At 37.3% G+C, this 18,466-nt stretch overlaps 1 protein-coding gene across 5 annotated transcripts in view; it reads left to right on the top strand.

Annotated features, from left to right (window-relative positions):
* The window catches only part of PPFIA1 (PTPRF interacting protein alpha 1), a 52,156-nt gene that overhangs the window by 4,203 nt on the left and 29,487 nt on the right, over positions 1–18,466 (top strand). For 4 of the 5 annotated variants that reach the window (XM_008498292.2, XM_030451092.1, XM_030451091.1 and 1 more), the window contains exons 3-8: positions 14,523–14,624; positions 15,282–15,446; positions 16,305–16,379; positions 16,805–16,906; positions 17,158–17,379; positions 18,171–18,317. In XM_008498292.2, coding sequence (XP_008496514.2) covers positions 14,523–14,624; positions 15,282–15,446; positions 16,305–16,379; positions 16,805–16,906; positions 17,158–17,379; positions 18,171–18,317 — 813 coding nt within the window. The remainder of the gene's footprint in view (positions 1–14,522; positions 14,625–15,281; positions 15,447–16,304; positions 16,380–16,804; positions 16,907–17,157; positions 17,380–18,170; positions 18,318–18,466) is intronic. The other variant, XM_030451093.1, reaches the window with a different exon arrangement.

Genomic DNA, 18,466 nt, shown 5'->3' with positions numbered 1-18,466 from the left:
ATCTGTGGATTTCAAGGAGGGGTGGAAGCACAGGGTAACTTTAAATTTACTGACAACTGTGTTATAATTTTCAGGAAAGAAAGGATTGAATAGTGTACATTTTAAGAATACTTTTTATTGTAGGAGTTGTTTCCAATTTAGTGGAAAGAAGCATGAATATCAGTTTAACTAGTTGTACAAATACATGTGCAATTACCTGAATTACTGAAACTCTGTTTAACCAATATATGGGTTCTCCCTCAGCCTTGACATGTAGTTCATAACACGTCTTTGCAGCTAATTTTGGAGTCCTTTATCTTAAGGAGTATTGAATTGTTTGTATGCATGCTTTTCCTGTTTTATCCTTTTAGCTGAATCAGCCAGTTGGGCAGTTGTGATGACTGATGGAAACTCCTTGTGTACAAGAAGAAATGCCAGATTTATTGCTACCATGCCAGAACTACTTGAGTTTTCATAAGAAGACACTAAATTTCTAACAGCATCACTGAATTCCTTACATTCACTGAGTTTCTGTGCATGAGACACTCAGAGTGGTGTGCATATAGTTACAAAATGGCAAATTGGTACTTGTGTGGTTGCACATCTTGTAGATTACAAAAGTAAAATGCAATTTATTCTGCACTTTCTGAAGTGTCTGAGAAGTTGACTTTTTTAGTATACAAGTAGTGTGGTGCTCAGCTAGTAATTAAAAAGCATCAGATCTAGCTCAGATTAACCTCAAGCAGCTATTTAGATTATGATGACTTTTGTTTTGGGTGCCTAATTCAAGGAGAGAAGAGCATTCTGATCTTTTATAGATGTGTTTATCTGTTACATTTACACAAAGTAAGTCTGGCAAGTTTTTCTCATGTGGACAGCTGGAAATGAAATACATCAATGCTGTCTTGATAAAATAACTGGATTCTTGGCAATGCTTTTTGTTTTCTGGGAGTTACCTCCTATTACAGATTACTCTAGTTAGACTGTGACCTTGGAAGATGAACTTGATGAAAATGAATTGCTGTTCAAGAACTTGAAATTATTTTTGTTATGCACAGTGTTTTTCAGAGATAAAAATTAAAAGGAACTTTTTACTTTGAGAATTTAGGGAGCTTTTAATATAAATACATTCAGTTCTGATCTAATTATGGTCTTAATATTTGTAAGTTAATCTGTGAACCATACAGGACACAAGTTAAATTTTGAACTGAAGGTAGATGAGGTCCAAGTGACTACCAGTCAACATGCTTGTTTTGGGTGGAGAAGACTAGAGTTTGATTTACAGGGACTCTGATACCTAGCACTGTAAAAACAAAGCTGACAAGTTCATAGCAGCTCTTATCAGGATGATGTTTTAATATATATTAAGAATTCTATAAGCTGAAGTATAAATATTATGCTTCTGGAGCACAGCAACACTCTTACTAAGATCCATCTTAATCCTGCACTTGTAGTCTTTAGTATTAAATTCATTACACTGCACTTCTGTTTCTATGCAAGGTAACTAACATAAAAAGCTTTTTCTGTATTTCTGGTGGTCGTGTTCAGAATTTCTGTATTCAGCAATGTGTAGATGAGAACTTTCTGCCAGAGGCTGTGTGGGTCTGTGTGTAAATAAGTGCATTTCACTGCAAGGAGGATTTGAATGTGGAAAAAAAACCCTGCCTATGATTTTGATTTGACTTCAGCTTTGCTAGGTTGCCCATTGAATGTAAAAGTGAGTAGACAGCAGGCCATCTTTAATTGCTTTCTGTTTTATAACCACTGCACACTTGAGTTAAAAACAGTGTGTGTTTGTTTATATTTTTATACAGTTAAATTCAGGTGTGTCACTCTGGAATGATCCCTCTTAATCTCAGAAATACGGTTTGATGTCTTGCATGTAAGAAATACCCAAACCCTTGGGACTGCCCTGGTATTGTTTCATAATGATGAACTCAAAAGATTTAGTTGCCATTTTAGTAATGGTGTTATTTGGATTTCCTCCAGAGAAGTTTTAAATAATACAGGATGTCATAGATGTAGAAATGAGGTTTTGAATTGTACATAATACAACGAAGACAGTTGCACCAAGTACATTAAGTGAAGGGTTTGCCAAGCTTTCCAGCAGCTGAAATTTCTGTAGCATTTTAAGTGCAACTCCACTTGCAGTATTCTCAGCTGCTCAGCCTTGAGGTGACACAGTTCTTACTCTGGCAAGATGAAGGCACTGGTTTCTAAATCAAAGACATTAAGCACAGCAGAGAGGCATATTTCCAGAGATGACAGAGATCCAAAAAGGCTTTCAGATGTGCAAATGCACATCAGAGCAGACATGGCCTCTGTTTCTCTCATCCCTTTCTGACAGCAGATGAAGATGACTCTTCCCATTGCATTTCTGGACAACTAGAGCTTCCTACAACAGGTAGTTTTTATTTTGGTATTCCAAAAATTCTTGGTCTGCAAACCCTTCTGGTTTTATTCTGTTCTTTTAAAGAGTATAATTAATATTTACTTGAAAGATATTTGATAGCAAGACTGCAAAATTGCAGTTGCCATCTAGATGTTTGGAAAACATCTAGAAACAGGTCTAGGGTTTTTTTAAAAAGATAAATAAAAATAGTGTTGTCCCTTCTGCCTCTGACAAGTTCTTAGTGTTTTAACAGCCACTGGACTGTGACTTTGGCTTCTTGTTTCTGTTGTTTACTCAGGAAAGGTAGATGCTGGTTTTACCCATGACAGGATTTGATCTTAGCAGTAAGAGAGCACATCTGTATTTTGATACAAGTAGATCCCTGATAGTTAACAAGGTTTTCAGAGAACTTGAAACTTTGGAGACAGCAATTCATCTGTCTGTGTCTAATTTGGGGTTTTGCTCTTCCAAAGTTAGCCCTGCATCCCAGAACTCTGTTAAAATGCTTCCCACATTAGCTTAATTAAGCTTTTTAAACTTTTCCTGCTTTGAAGGAATATGATGGAGGTCTTCATGTAAGCTCCTTTTAGCAATTTAGGCAGCTTAAGTCACTTTAGGGCTGTAGGGCTGACTGGTATTTGTTGACATGTATTAGAAAATACTTGTCATAATCTCTTGTGCATGTGGATCTCAAGCTTACAGATACTGTGAAGGGATAAATTTGCATTGTGTTTGTGTGTCAGGTAATCTGGGTGTTCATAACTTTCTGAGTGTTTTTTTTTTTTTTTTTTGTAAGCCTGCCTGTGGACTTTCCAAGTGTAAATGGGGAAATGGGTGCCAGTTCTTGCCAGGAAAAATGTTTTCACATTCCCCAGGCTGAAAGAAAAAAATATTATTTTGCTTTGTAGTGGAGTGAGGTTTTTTTCAACTTGACTTTTTCACAGGAGTGCATAGAAATTCTGCATTTTGTAAACTCCAGATAACTGTGTAGGGAGCTGAAAACATCTGTAGGTTGCTTGAGGATGGCTCTTTAGTTCATATATTCAGAGTTAGAGAGTAGTTACAACACTTGTTAATGCTGTTTCATTCTAATGTGTTGTTTTCCTTTAGGTTCTCTGTGAATTAATGTGAGTAGTTGGTCCACTTGGTTTTTACCTGTGACTTTTATCTGTCTCAGAGTTTACCTTGGGTTCCATATAAGCTCTACTAAAAACCATCTCTTTCTCTGATCAGCAGGACAGAGCTCAGTGACCTGTTCCTACAGTGGCTGGAGCTGTAACAGTTTTAAGAGGAAAAGCTTTGTTGCTTAATCTTCTGTTCTAGCCATTCCACAGTGGGCAGCTTTGAACTTTGCTCATGTTTTTACATTTGTGTCTACTCAGGATGTTTTTTGAGGATGGCACTGAAATTCTTAAGGAAGATCTATGATTGTTCATTGAAAGAAACTACCTTGCAATTGGTGAAGTTTATTAATCTGTCTTCTCAGCATTGACAATTTTCTGTAATAAGAAGTGTTTATTTTTAATTACTTAAAAAGGAATTTTGCCTGTCCAATTCCTTAATGTAAAAGCTAAAACTTTCTTTAATGTGGAGAGGGCTCACTTAATAAAGAGAATTGTAAGTTCCTGTTATTTTAGTGGTACTGGATCCATGGTTATCTCAGTAAACAGAACCAGTTTTGTTAAGCTCTTTTAGTACTATTTCTGAATTTTCAGGCCTGATTATGAAACAAACCAATTAAAAGGGAGAGAGATATCAAAGTGGAATTCCTTGCTTCTTTTAGCTGCTTCACAGAATGCTTGATGTGGAAGTTTTCTCCCTGTAAATCAAAATTGTTTTAAATAGAAATTCTCTTGTAGGCATCTGAGAAGACTTCTCTCTTGATGTATGGCAGGGTTTAAATTGTGGGTTTGTGGTTGTACTTGTGGATTCTCAAATGTCTTGGATCAGCCTGTCACAAAAACAATTTAGCAATGTACACTTTTGCCAATAGAATCTGATGGTCAAAACTTCCTTTTCTTTGCAGTCCCTGCCATAAATAGGAAATGTCCTGACTGATATGGTGCTCTGTAATATGGTGGGGTACATGGGTGTCTCCTAGCTTTGTTGAATGAATAATATTGGACCTAAATTGTGTTGCTAACTGAGCTTTTCACTCTGGTTTATGTGGATTTGCTGTTCCCAGTGGGAACCTGAACTTGGTGTAAAATCAAGCTCTTTAAGGTTCTGTTGTGTGCTGTATTCAAAGTCCTGACTGACTTCTTGCTCTTGAATCTCTTGCTTCTGTGACAATTTAAGGGCCTAACTTTTGTGTTTTGATTTGGAAAGCCATAAATAAAAGCAACTTTAGACCCAATTCTAAGGTAGTTTAAAAATGGATTTGAGATTCTGTTTTCAGAAGGCTACCTGTAGTTCTAGAAGTTCTTTTTATAATCCAATCAGGGGTGTAAATGATGACTCTGCACCTGAGAAACCACTCATGTGTACAGTGGGCTGTCTTGAATGGATGGGTGAATCTTTTTTTTTATTTTTGTGTGTTTTAGGTAACTTCTGACTTCAGATTATGTCTTCCAAAGCTCTGCTTGCTAGATTACATCAGAGTGAATGACTAAAAGTTTGGTTTAGGTCATTTCCCAAGGCAAGCCTTTGGATACCACTGTGAATTTTTAAATTTTTTTTTCCTGAGTAGTGTTTTTTCTTGCAGAATTATCACCTTTGTGTAGTTTGGGGGGAAAAGGCTTTGGAAAAGTCATAACATTCTTTTACCTTTGTGTAGAACACAAGGCAGGTGCATCTAATAATGTAGAGGTTTTTTTGAGAACATGCAGCTTAAGTTTTCAGAATGTCTTTTGAGGGTGTGGTTCAACAACATTATTTTCCAAAAGCTGAGCCTTTGTTTTAAGAAATCTGGGATTACTTCATGTAAAGTGGAAAGTAAAAAGCTTTTTAGGGTTTTATCTCTCGCTGCTTGTCCAGGCAAGAAAGAAACTGTCTTTTTCCTCTCCTGTAATCTTATTTATACTTATACTTACTTCGGTGTAACTCTGATACTCTGCTGGAATTGTTGTCTTTAGAGTATTTTCTTCAGTGGTAATAAAGATGAAGTCCTGAGAGGTAATAGAGGAGAAATGAGCCAAGCATGTCTTTTTTCTCATCTGAGCAAAAGGCTCCAGGGGTCCTGTTGGCATCAGCTTTCCCCCTTTTTTTGTAGCCCAATGTGGAGCAGGAGCTTCTCATGTCCTCAAGCCAGGTTCCTCATTGATCCATCCTGTGCTTCAGCCTTGGTTGCTGGTTACAGCATAAAACCAGACTGTCCTCATCTCTTTTTCCTTCCTTCCTTCCTTCCTTCCTTCCTTCCTTCCTTCCTTCCTTCCTTCCTTCCTTCCTTCCTTCCTTCCTTCCTTCCTTCCTTCCTTCCTTCCTTCCTTCCTTCCTTCCTTCCTTCCTTCCTTCCTTCCTTCCTTCCTTCCTTCCTTCCTTCCTTCCTTCCTTTCCTTCCTTCCTTCCTTCCTTCCTTCCTTCCTTCCTTCCTTCCTTCCTTCCTTCCTTCCTTCCTTCCTTCCTTCCTTCCTTCCTTCCTTCCTTCCTTCCTTCCTTCCTTCCTTCCTTCCTTCCTTCCTTCCTTCCTTCCTTCCTTCCTTCCTTCCTTCCTTCCTTCCTTCCTTCCTTCCTTCCTTCCTTCCTTCCTTCCTTCCTTCCTTCCTTCCTTCCTTCCTTCCTTCCTTCCTTCCTTCCTTCCTTCCTTCCTTCCTTCCTTCCTTCCTTCCTTCCTTCCTTCCTTCCTTCCTTCCTTCCTTCCTTCCTTCCTTCCTTCCTTCCTTCCTTCCTTCCTTCCTTCCTTCCTTCCTTCCTTCCTTCCTTCCTTCCTTCCTTCCTTCCTTCCTTCCTTCCTTCCTTCCTTCCTTCCTTCCTTCCTTCCTTCCCTTTTAAAAGCATTCTTAGTTTTTTTTCTGTGATGTGCTTTCTGGCTTCAGGTAGTTACAAAGTTTGGAACTGTTGATCATGGATCTTTTTTGTGGCAGATAAAAAATGAAACAAAAAATGAAAAGCTTAACCCCCAACCCCCCCAGTAAACGAACTTTTTGACACTTCATCTGTGTTACTGTGATAAGATTTTCTGTGTTTAAATACCTGACTTATCTGTTATAAGACCTGAGACTCTGCTGTTTTTTCTGGGCTTTAGAGCTGCCTTTATTTGTAAAAAATGAGCCACTCTTCCACGGATTGGTCCAGTCACAGGTATTCCAAATGTTGCAGATTTAGAAGTATTTAGCTTCAGTTAGGCCAGTAAATACACTTAAAATATAAACTGGGCTGATAGAGTGCAAAGAACTACAAAAATAAAATGTAAAGTGCCTGTAAGTTGAATTTCCTGCTGAAGGCATATGTCCTCATTGAGTATTACTTGCTTAAACAAGTTTGAAACTATAAGACTAAAGTGTTCATCACTTGGCAAAAAAACCCAACCAAAACCATATATATATAATGAGAAAGCACTGAGGGAGAAGTACATGTTGCTGCTTGTTGAATGAGGCTGGCTTGGCCAGCTTTATTCAGGTATTCTCAAGCACTCCCTTTTAACATAGTGTGAAAAATGTACTTTACAACCACTAGCCACAGAACTAAACCTGACAACTAGGGGCCAAGATAAATGATTAGAATAGGGCAGGGCAGTTCCTCAGCTGCTGCTTACAGTTTTTTGCAAGCAGAAATGGCTTGTCACTGAAATAATCATGCATGATGGAGCTTGTCCTGTGTCTGTTTCTCAAAAATAGTGAAGTATTAGTCATGTGAGGATTAGTTTTTTTTTCAACGTGCTAGAACACAGTATTTAGGATTAAATAATTCATAAAAGTCATAAGAATTTAATTTTAAACATCTGCTGAGCAAGCATTGTGCTGTTCCTTCTGAATGCAGACGTTTAGAGTGGATGCAAAGAAAAATTTCTGTGTTGCTTAAAAGATCTTAAAACTTAAAAGATCACTTAAAAAAACTTGTGTAGGAGCTGCTAAGCTTCCTTTTGGGAGGTCCCAGGGAAAATACTGAGCTTGTTACATTTTCTCAGTGTATCTTGCAGTTATTTTATGGTTTGGCATTTTTGAGGAAAATTGCTGTGAAATCCCTTCAGGGATCCCAGGAAATCTTGACCAACTTTATGTGGAGAGGAAAAACTTCCATGAAATCTCTCCAGTGTCATATTAAAGATGGAGACTGGTTTTGTCCCATACCTTGTCAAACTGGTAATACCAGATTCTTCCTCTTTAATTAAGTACAACTGTATTCTTTTGCCATAGTGGGTATGGGTGTGGGTAGGTTTCTTCACTCACTTGGACTCCAAAAATGGAGATGCCTAAAGCTACAACTAAGAAGTTGTGCTACTGCTTACTGTATTAGGTACTAATCAAAATAGACTAAGCTGGGGGTGCAGGAATGTAGTAATTCATAATGTGAAACCCTTAGAATTTACTGATTCTGAGAGTGACTGAGAGGCATTGGTTTTTCTAACATCCCCCAAGTGTTGTAAATTGGATTTCTGTGTGGAGGTAAAAGCATTCTTGTGGAATGTTGGTACTTGGACTGATCCAGTATTGGAAAAGATTCCTGTTGTTATTGACCTGTCTCAACAGTTCCAGTTCTGCACCAAGAAGCCAGACACATCACAAGTTGAAAAGCCTGTTTTTCAAGGATGACTAAAGTTTTCCTGATACGTATTTTAGCTGATCTTGTACAATTTTCCAAGTTGATACAATTTTCCAAGTTGAACAAGCTTGGGATGGCTTTGAATGCTTCTGTGCTGTGTCTGCCCTTCCAGGGGCTGTATTCGTGTCCATCCAGGGGCAGCCAAGGTGGAATTCTTTGCATAACCACCACAAGGAAAAGGTTCTAGCATTGTGATGGAAGATTTTCTGCCACCATTGCGTGTGAATAGATGCTGAGTTTCATGCAAGCCTGCAAAGTGCTTCTGTTTTCCTCTGCTTAACAAACTGCAGCTTGATAGACCTAGAGAGAAGTAACTGGATTAAATTTTCTGACTTAGTTAATCAGCTTTGTGTTCTTTTTCCTTAATTTCAGACCTACAAAGAGACTGGTGTAGCACTGAAGAAAATAGGATGCAGCTGTGGCTTAGTTTTGTCTTCCAGCACACTACCAGCAAACTGCCTTGTAGATGCCACTTGTTGTATGTGTGACTTGTGTTCACTGTGTTGTGTGTAGGTCTGATTAATGGTGGAGCTTGGAAGATGCCCAGAGATGGCACATGTACCTTGCAGTGCAAAGCACAGGACATAGTCAGTGATTGTTGACCCTCCAGTGATGCACAAAGATACATTCTTGGATGAGTCTTTGCTACTAGGCTTGTGTACATAACAGCACGGGCTTGCTGGATTTAGAGAAAATGAAATGCAGGAGTATAGGCTGTAATGATTTTGCCAGTCTGGGTGGTTTATACAGGTTGTAGTTAATGATTGGAGTGTAGGTGGCTTCTGTTTGCCTGTTTTCAACCTATGCTTTGCTCAGGGTTACTCGGGTTTACAGGCTCACTCTCTCTTTCCAGATTGTTGTGTGGTGTGTATAAAGTCTGAGCATTGGTTAGTGTGGTGAAAGGAAGCCCTCTGATCCTACAAGGAGTGAGAGGCTGGATCCAGCCTTGTTTGGATTCCAGTACTGTTATCCCCCACACCCCAAATAGGAAACATCTATCAGAAGTGTGTCAGATTAGAGAGAGGTAGCTACAGGAGGAGGGACATGGAACTGATGTTTTTCTGCCTCCCTTTTCCTGTTACTTATACATTGCTCTTGCAAAGCTGCCAAACACCATCCTTCTTCATCTATGTTTTCCTGCACTTCAACGTGCAGTGCTTCCTGAAAGCTCCTGGCAGTGAAGTTCAGCTTTAGTGCTTTGTAGTTCAGGCTCAGTGAACACTGCACATAAATTTAAGAAACTCAGTAGTAACTTGATACCTATTACCATGGAGAGTTGATCTTACTAGAAACTTTATCATTTTGCTTTTGGGTGTATGTTGGGTACCTGCTGGCTGTGAGTTGAGAGTTCTTTGGCTCTTTGCTTGTCAAACACTGGGCAGTTGGTTCTACTTTCAGCTCCAAAGTGGGCTGGAAACAGCAAGTTTCATTCCAGAACATTATGCAACTATAAATACTTTCAAACTTAATTGCCTGTTTGGGATTGAGCAGAGTTAATGACAAAGCCTAGATAGGTCAGTCCCGAGAAGCTTGCAGAATACTATACTCAAAAAGAAGGCTGGAACTGTAAAAATTCACTCAGGTTTGGCATTAATCATTGTGAGCTGGCAGCAATATTCACTTGAGTGTTTTCACAGTTTTTGCTAGAAAAAAAATGGTATGTTTTTTGACTCCAGGAAAAAACAGTCTTCTTAGAATGGACCAAAGATGCCAATAGATGTCTTAAAATGTCTCAGTGCCTCTAGTTGGAATGTGAGAATTTTTTTCCTGGTAAAGAAATCTGCACCTGTGTTTTGGTAGCAGTCTGGAGTTATAAAACATGCCTGAGGAGAAATAGGGAGTGAGGTTGATACATTCATTATTTATTCTCACTCTGGTGGGCATCTAGCTCTAGTTGGAAAAACAGCTGTTTCGAGCATGAAAAACATTTCAGTGATCTGAAATGCTACAGTTTGTCATAACTGTATTTTAATATTTCAGAATTTTCATATATTCCCTTTTAAATTGCTGGGGTTCTGAGAAGAAAATATGAACTTTCCTCTTTGAATGCTTGAAATAAGTTTTCTGTTGGCAGGTTAGAAAGTCCAGGGTAGTTGATACTTATGGGAAATTATTTTCACTAGGTGAAAGGAAAAATATTTTTCTTTACACACTGTAGACTGGTTTTTCTCTTTCCCATTACCACATGCCAAAGATATGAAAAGGTTTAAAGCAACCTGATTTATTGCACAGAACAGGCAAAGCACAATTTGGTTGTGTTTTCTTCTGGGTTTGTTGTTTTTAAAGTGTGTGTTAGCAGTGTTTTCTTGGAAGGCTGGATTATCATTAAAACATGAAAAGAATTTGCAGTTTTAACTCTAAACACTTTTGAACTCTTTCATAATTCTGATTCTGGTCTTAAAAAAACAAAACCAAAAGAGAACCAAAGCTAAACTGGTGTGACTAAATAGGTACAAAAATTGGCTTGCTAGCAACTTATCCAGTGGGGATATTGGTCACTATGGGCTACCTTAAAAACCCTTAGGTTTAAAATGAAGTAGCTATGAAATACCCTCTTGAGTTTAGCTCTTTAGGTTTTCTTTGTTGTTTTTTTAAGACTGTAATCTGTCGTTTTCATGCATGCATAATTTAAAAGAATTGTGGTTTCTATGTAGTCTGAACAACATGATGGAAACTTATCTCAGATTCCCTGTTTCTCATCCCTGATGGCCTTTGCTTCTCAGATTCTTGAGCAGATTGTTTGATCTGCAGGCTGCAGAACAGAATGTTAACAGTAAAACAAAATACCACTTGGAGATTAAACAGATGAATTCCACTGACATATTTCTGGCAGGGATATTTCTATAAAGATGCAACAGTTGCATCTTCATCCTTGTATTGATAGAATATACCATGTTAATAGTTTTTAATACTCTTTTCTTTGATGAATTTTAGTCTTATTTTAGTCTTTTCATCCTTTAAAGAAGCTTTGGGGTCATCTTGTCAACTGTAATCCATAATTCTTCATGCATGATTTCATGAATCTATGATTCTTGATTGGTGTTGTGTTTTATTATGTAATAATTATTTTATTTTTTTTGCTTGAGCAAATTCCAAGCAAATGTCCAGCTGTTTGTTTTTAGGGTATGCCTAATACACAGTTGATATTGAGAGACTTTCAGGGATTACCTCTGTTTCTTTCAAATTTTTCCCTAATCTAAATACTGTCTTCCCTGTTATGTAGCATTTATTGGCTTGTGATGTACTGTCTATGGAACCTATACATTTTGCATGTATTAAACATGAAAGCTGTGATGCTCTTGTGATCTCAAAAATAACCAAGTGACTGTCAGCTCAGACATAGAAATGTATGGGTGTGAGAGCTAGACACTACTTAATCCAACTTTTGGGAGGCTGTTTATGTTGTGGCCTCTCAGCTACTGAAGGCTGAAGGTCAGTTCTGAAGGTCAATGTGGAGAAAACATTATTGCTTTAAAAAAACTATGGAGTGTAGGCATGACCCCCCAGAAAAAAAAATTAAATTACTGAACAGTGAGCTGACTTAGTTTAGGTTTTTGTTGAAAGTAAGAGTGTCATATTTGGAGTGGATTCAGTGGGTTCAGGTATTTACTTTCTTCAGTAAACATCTCAGTTTATAGAGAGGCTGGATGTTTGTCAGGATGTTCTAATTAACAGGGGATATTTAGCTTACATATTAGCACTCTCCCAGCTGATACCTGGAAGTGCTCTGCAGTGCTTATTCTGAGTCCCAGTCTTGTCAGTCCTCAGATCTGGGTCTTTATTACTTTGATGGCAACCAGAAGCAGAGCAGAATGTTGTTCAGATATTCTCAATCTTCTCCTTAATTAGAGAATAGTAATTTTGTGGAAAAGTAGAGAAGTTTCTCAGCATTTTTCCTTGAATTCTTTCTGTGTATTCATCTAATGGCACAGAAGCCCTTACGAGACAAATGTTTTTCAGATGATAAAGTTGCAGATAGTTTCTCTTCTTTTGAACTGCTTGAGGAAATCACTGATTGTCTGCTGTTCAAAGTAAGTATTAAAACTAGAAAGGACATGTCTTTTGCCAGTGTCAGCTGAAACTGAGGACACTGAAGTCTTGTTTCTCTCGGCAGTTTACAGGACTCAAAGCAACTACATTTTGTCAAAACAAACAGCAATGGAGCTATTATGCAATATTGAAAATAGGTGTCAGACTGTTTATGCAGCAGCAATATAAATTCCAGAGTGTGTTGTTCTTTTTGGGTCATCTGACAGTGGGGTGTTTTTTGTCATAATTATGATATCTTTATGCTACAATTTCTATTTGCAGAGAAGTATGCAAGATGAGTGCTTTGTCTGCCTTTCAGATATACAGCTCATATAGATAAGAAAAAATATATTAATGCTGTATTTAAGAAAAGTTGTCAAAACAGTGACTTTTCACCCTTTTCCTGATTTCTTTCTCCTGTTCTCAAGATTTGAAGTAGAGACTGGAAAACTGTAGAATGTTCCATGTAAGTTGGGTGTCTTTTTGTGTGTGATGTCAGTGCTTATAAATTTTAATGTTGGCATTTTCAGGGTTTTAAAAATAATTTTGAAAGGGGCAAAAGCACCATCAGGAAAACAAGTTCCTAGCAAGCTCTTTTTGCAAATATATTTAGTACTACTTCCAGTAGTTTCAGTAGTACTTAGTTATGGAATACGTAATGATAAGCAGGGAAGACCTGTGAAGAACTGCAACTTAAAAACTGTTCTGGTTTACCTAAACTTGTGTGTTTGGGAAGCATCATTTTTCTGGGAGTCTTGGAAGCTCCCATGAGTGGGATGTTGAATAATCAGGAAAAATTCAGACATCAAGGAGCATTATGCAGAGAATGCTCATAATTGTAATTTTTTCTGTCAAGTTTTCTGTGAAACTTGAAGTGGGTTTTTCTGTTCTTGGTTTACTTTCCACTTGGGAACCTTTTGTCATTTGTTTTGTGTGTTTTTAAGTTCCAGTAGCTACATATACACAGACCAGGCTGTTTTAATATTTCCAGGGATTTTTATTTTAAAATTATTGGTCAGCATTGGCTCTTTTTTTTTTTTTGGTTGGTTGGTTTTTTGTTTGTTTAAGGGTGCAAATTAAATACTGCAGTGAAAGATCCATGTGAGCATAATTATGTATGTTAAAGAAATTACTTACTTTTTTTAGCAGTTGAAAAAACAAAAGCAATTAAGGCTTCTTTGCATTCATTTGCTGATTAGTTAGAGGGACTGTACTGAATCTTTTTTTCCAGTGAGCAGGTTTTTATATAGGAAAAGGGATTATGGAGATGGATTCTCATCTGTGATGATGGTATTTCTCTTTTTTTCATAAAACCTTTAAAAGCCTACTACATTGATAATTCCAAAGGAGTTGACTCTAGATACATGTTGCACAACAGTATTCTTTGACTGTTCAGTCACATGTATGTTGTTAGAATTAAGTTTACCAAATTAATCTTGGAATTTGCAGACAATGCCTTTTTATTATGCTTTTTTTAGCTGCATGTTAGAATTTGCAGATGTGCTAGTATAAGTTGATGTGTCCTTTTATTTTTAAGCATGTGTTTTCTGTCACATTGGATTTTACTACAAAACAGCTCCATATTAAGGTTTTACTTGATCTGCATCTGCTGTCTTTTAAGCAATGTATCTCACTGAGTCTGGAATATTTAAAGAGGCAACGTTTTTGCTCACAGTGTTTCCACACCATATTCTACTTAGTTGGCTATTTGTCTTGTTCATCTTGTCTTAATCATTGCTACTTCAGCTGTAGTAATCTGCTCTTTATTTGACATGACTCTTGATTCTGATTCTAATAATCTGAGATTTCTAGGAGCACTGCAGGGAAAGGGCTGTAGCAGTTCCATACCAAGAAATTTGAAAATAAATATAAATGAAGTTTTCCTGTATGTAGCTTAAGTTGATAAATACCTGGAAAGGGCTGAGTGGTGAAGCTTCAAAGATGTTTTATTACCATGAAGAAGTGATGTGTGTTCTGGTAGATGCCAGGGTTATGGATGGTCTCTCGTGATTAAATACCAACTTGAAATCTGTCACATTTTGCTGGGTTCTGTTTTTGCTTAGTGCTCTGCTTTTTCACCTCTCCCTCAGCAGTCACAGAAACCCCAGACAACAACTTTTTGAAACAATAACCAAATGCATTACAAGTGGTTTTTTTCCTTTGCTTACCAGGGATGTGCCAGTTGGGATTATTGTCTTTAGAGACAAATGAGTTCTGATGAAACATCTTTTATCTTTCCACTTGAGAGCATAACGGTTTTAAGTGTTTGAACCCAAGCCTGCTGAGCCCGACCAAGACAACTATATTGACTTCAGACATCTGAAATGAATACTTCAAGAAATCATGTCAAGTGTTCACATGAATCTGCTCCTGCTGTATCCTGATATTTGATGTACTTACATTTCTCTCTGGTTTATTTCAGGAATTTGCAGCACTTACGAAAGAGCTAAATGTATGCAGGGAGCAGCTGCTTGAAAGGGAAGAAGAAATTGCTGAACTGAAAGCAGAAAGAAATAATACAAGGGTTAGTTCCTTGTCTTCTCCAAGGTTACCATCAGTAAAGCATCCAGCTACATGGAGAAAAGCACTGAATGTTGCATTTGAAGAGCTAAAAGTAGTTGTTCCCTGATACTTGCACATGAATCCCTCTGTAAATGTGAATGGATGTGGATTAAGAAAGCTTGGAAGCTTATGCACAGCTCCAGATACTGCAGTGCAGAATCAGGAAAAGCTTGTAAGACTGTACTGCTGTCTGATGTTCAGCTTGCTTACTGTGGAGGTTTTGTAATCACACAGCAACAATCAGTAGTGGGCAAGGTGTAGCAATCTGTTCAGCAGCATACACTGCTGCCAGCAGAACAGTTGCTCTCTGATTTAAAGCCTTTCCAATGTGTATCCTTCTCACAAGTAGTTCCTCAGATTGGTGGCAGAACTGACAGGACCTGGGTAAGTGAAAAACTATCTTAAAAGTCAGGGAGAGGTGAGAAGTGTGTCAGCTCTGATAGCTTCTAACATGGGTGAAAGGTTAAAAACAGGTCCTTACGCCTGATGGAGCAGTTGTTTGCTCTCAGATGTGAAGTTTAGAACTCAAAAATGATGTTTTAGGAGGCAAAGTGTTCTGCAGCTATGCAGAACAGGAATAAACACATCTTTTTTTATTTTTTTATTTGTTTTGATTTAGCTATTACTGGAACATTTGGAGTGTCTTGTCTCCAGGCATGAGCGGTCTCTCAGGATGACGGTTGTGAAGCGCCAAGCTCAGTCTCCAGCAGGAGTTTCTAGTGAAGTAGAAGTTCTCAAAGCACTAAAATCTTTATTTGAACACCATAAAGCCCTTGATGAAAAGGTAAGGAAATATGGTAGCTAACATAATCTCATGTAGTTGTGCCATTTGTTTTTTGTGTGGGCCATGCAGTTGCAGAAGGCAGATTCTCTGCGCTTCGCTCAGAATTAAGGGAGTGACTCTGCTGTAACTTGATTAGTAGCTGCCCTCCTGAATTAGTCTGCTGCACTAAAGCAAGGTGCTGTAGTTTATTATAATATTTATTAAGTTTACTGATGTAAACGAGGTTTGGTTCAGGGGCAGTTTATTTGCTATAGGAATGCATACCTTTGCCTACTTGATATTTCAGGACTTAGCCTTTTGATTCTGTGATACAAGAAATGGGCTGGAGAGCATAGGAGGAGAGGAATCTGCTTACACAGTGATATAAAATAAAGCTGAATTAAGGGACTCCACCCTTTAATTCTTCCTGATATTGATAACAGGATATGCAAGTGGTAAAGTTGGCTGAGTATTTTGCTGTCAACTCAGTTTGCTTAACTTTTGTCACCCTCTATATAAAGTCTGGCAAATTATTTTAAGTAGATTTCTGTCTCCTCCCTGTAAACAAGCAAAAGCATATACACTTGGTGCCTTATAAAAGGATAGGCAAATTCTGGATATGTTTAGTTGTTCCCTAAATGTGCAGGTCATGTTGAGATAGGATTTGTTTATGACAAAAAAGGCAAAGGATACACATTGTTTCTCTAGAAGTTTTTTTTTGTAGCATTATGTTGTAATTAGTACTTAAGATTAAGTAGATATCTAAATGTAATGGAAATCATGTTATTTACTCTCTGGAAGAGATAGCAGTATGTCAAAAGTGAAACTGATTTCTTTTAAACTTGTATTATTTTAAATTATTTGAAATTACCTTTTCAGGTGAGGGAGAGGTTACGAGTAGCACTTGAAAGATGTAGCTTATTGGAAGAAGAACTAGGTACTACACATAAAGAGGTAAGGTTTCTTTTTGAAAAATTAGGCTTCATGTTTGCTTTGTGGCTGTTTTAGTCAATATTTGTACACAGTAATTTCAGTTTCACTTCTTGTGTTTGATTTTTTGCCAAATGGGATAATTTTTAACTGACTTGCTTTGAAAGAGCACGAAAGGAAAAAAACCCTCAATCCTCATCCCCCCTGCCTCCCCCTAGTCCAGCAATAAAACCCCAAGAAAGAAAAAAAAAATTCATGTGGCTTTAAAATGAGTTTTTTTGGGTTGCAGTGACATAAATTTTTGAGTGCCTGTGCCATACTTTATTCCAGCTTGCACTGGAATCAGTGATAGTTGTTTTGCTCTATCACTTTTGTAGCTGTTCTTTATATTATTACTGAGAAAGGAATTGACTTGAAACATATGTATATAAACTTTTTTTTCCTTTTAGTTAATGATTCTGAAAGAGCAGAATAATCAGAAGAAAACACTTCCAGATGGGATACTGGATATAAATCATGAACAAGAAAATACCCCAACTACAAATGGGAAGGTAGAGCTGTTTACTTTTTTTTTTTTAGCTGATGTCTGCTTTTTAATCATTAGCTGTAAAGTTTTAATTTTAAACTAGGATGAAAGATTTTAGAGTGAGCATTTAATTAACAATCTCAGTTACCACAATTTCCATTTTTGCAGTCTATCCAATAATAAAATTTTCCTGAGGGAGGTGTGTTTATAGGTAACTAACAGTTTGCTTTTCAAATCTGTGTAACATAAAAATACATTTTTTTTTTCTGTTTTTAGAGATCTTCTGATGGTTCTTTGTGCCACGATGAAAACCTTACTAAAGTGATTGAACTCCAAGACATCATAGATAAGCAAAACAAAGAGCAGACACAAATGAAAGAACGTCTTACTGCTTTGTCCAGCAGAGTAACAGAGCTGGAAGAAGATCTTGACACAGCTAGAAAAGACTTAATAAAATCTGAAGAAATGAATACAAAGTTACAGAGAGATGTACGAGAGGTGAGGAATAAACTGTCAAAATCTAATTTGTCACAAATGCTTTATAAAATGTTGGTTTCATTGGTGCTCAGTTAGACCTTTATGCTTTGGTGTCTTTGGTTTGATAGGTGAGGAAAAAGTTGTTTAGAGCAGGATGGTGCTATTTTGTTGTTTAAAAAGCAATCACTTAAGATTTGTCTTCAGGATTAATGAATGAATAAAAACATACTTCATGAATATATTGAAGTATAGATTTATCATTGTGAACTTAAACATCTTCTTGAAAAAGCACTTGATCTTGGTATAGATGCTAAGCTTATTCATGATGTTTCTATTTTTTTATTGTTAAAAAAGTATGCAGTTGAGGAATCATTTCCATTTCAGTGGTGTGGTTGACAGTTCCAGTTCCTGATCAGTCACTAATCCCCAAGCTCCTATGCATTGCTGCATGCTGTGTCCTTGTTAAATAGAAAGGGAGTGTAGTTAAATCCAAGAACACTCTAACCATTCCCAGGAAGTAAAGATTTGCTGTGTTTTGCCATTGAAAAGGTAAGAGAAGGTCTGTGGTGTAATATAAAACAGACCAGGCTTTTGAAGCATTCACTGGGTTTTGTTTTTAAAAAGCCTTTGAACTTGTTAGCTGAAGTGAGACTTTCTGCTTAATCTTGCTATTTTTAAATGAGTATGTTTGATTTTTTAAATTATGATGATGATGATTATTTTTGGCTTTTAGGTTTTCCCCTCCACTTTGATAACTAGTTAATTAATGCCTCATATTGTAAATTCTAAATTCTGTCTTGTCTCTTCCACAGACTATGGCCCAAAAGGAAGACATGGAAGAGAGAATTACAACTCTTGAGAAACGCTACCTCGCTGCACAACGTGAAGCTACATCTGTGCATGACCTCAATGATAAACTTGAAAATGAAATTGCCACTAAAGACTCCATGCACCGACAGGTTGTAGTTTGATATAAGATCAAGTACATTTTGCTCAGCATAAAACTAATAGAAATAATTCCTGTTCATACTCTACTAAACCACTTGCTTTTTAGAAAGATAAATATCTGTAATGTGCAGTTGTTAAGCAGTTGTTTTTCAGTTACTGG

The sequence above is a fragment of the Calypte anna genome, chromosome 5 (genome assembly GCF_003957555.1).
Source record: "Calypte anna isolate BGI_N300 chromosome 5, bCalAnn1_v1.p, whole genome shotgun sequence".
In the NCBI taxonomy this organism is placed as follows: domain Eukaryota; kingdom Metazoa; phylum Chordata; class Aves; order Apodiformes; family Trochilidae; genus Calypte; species Calypte anna.
Note: the sequence above shows the minus strand (reverse complement) of the source record. Positions and strands in the feature narration are given on the sequence as shown.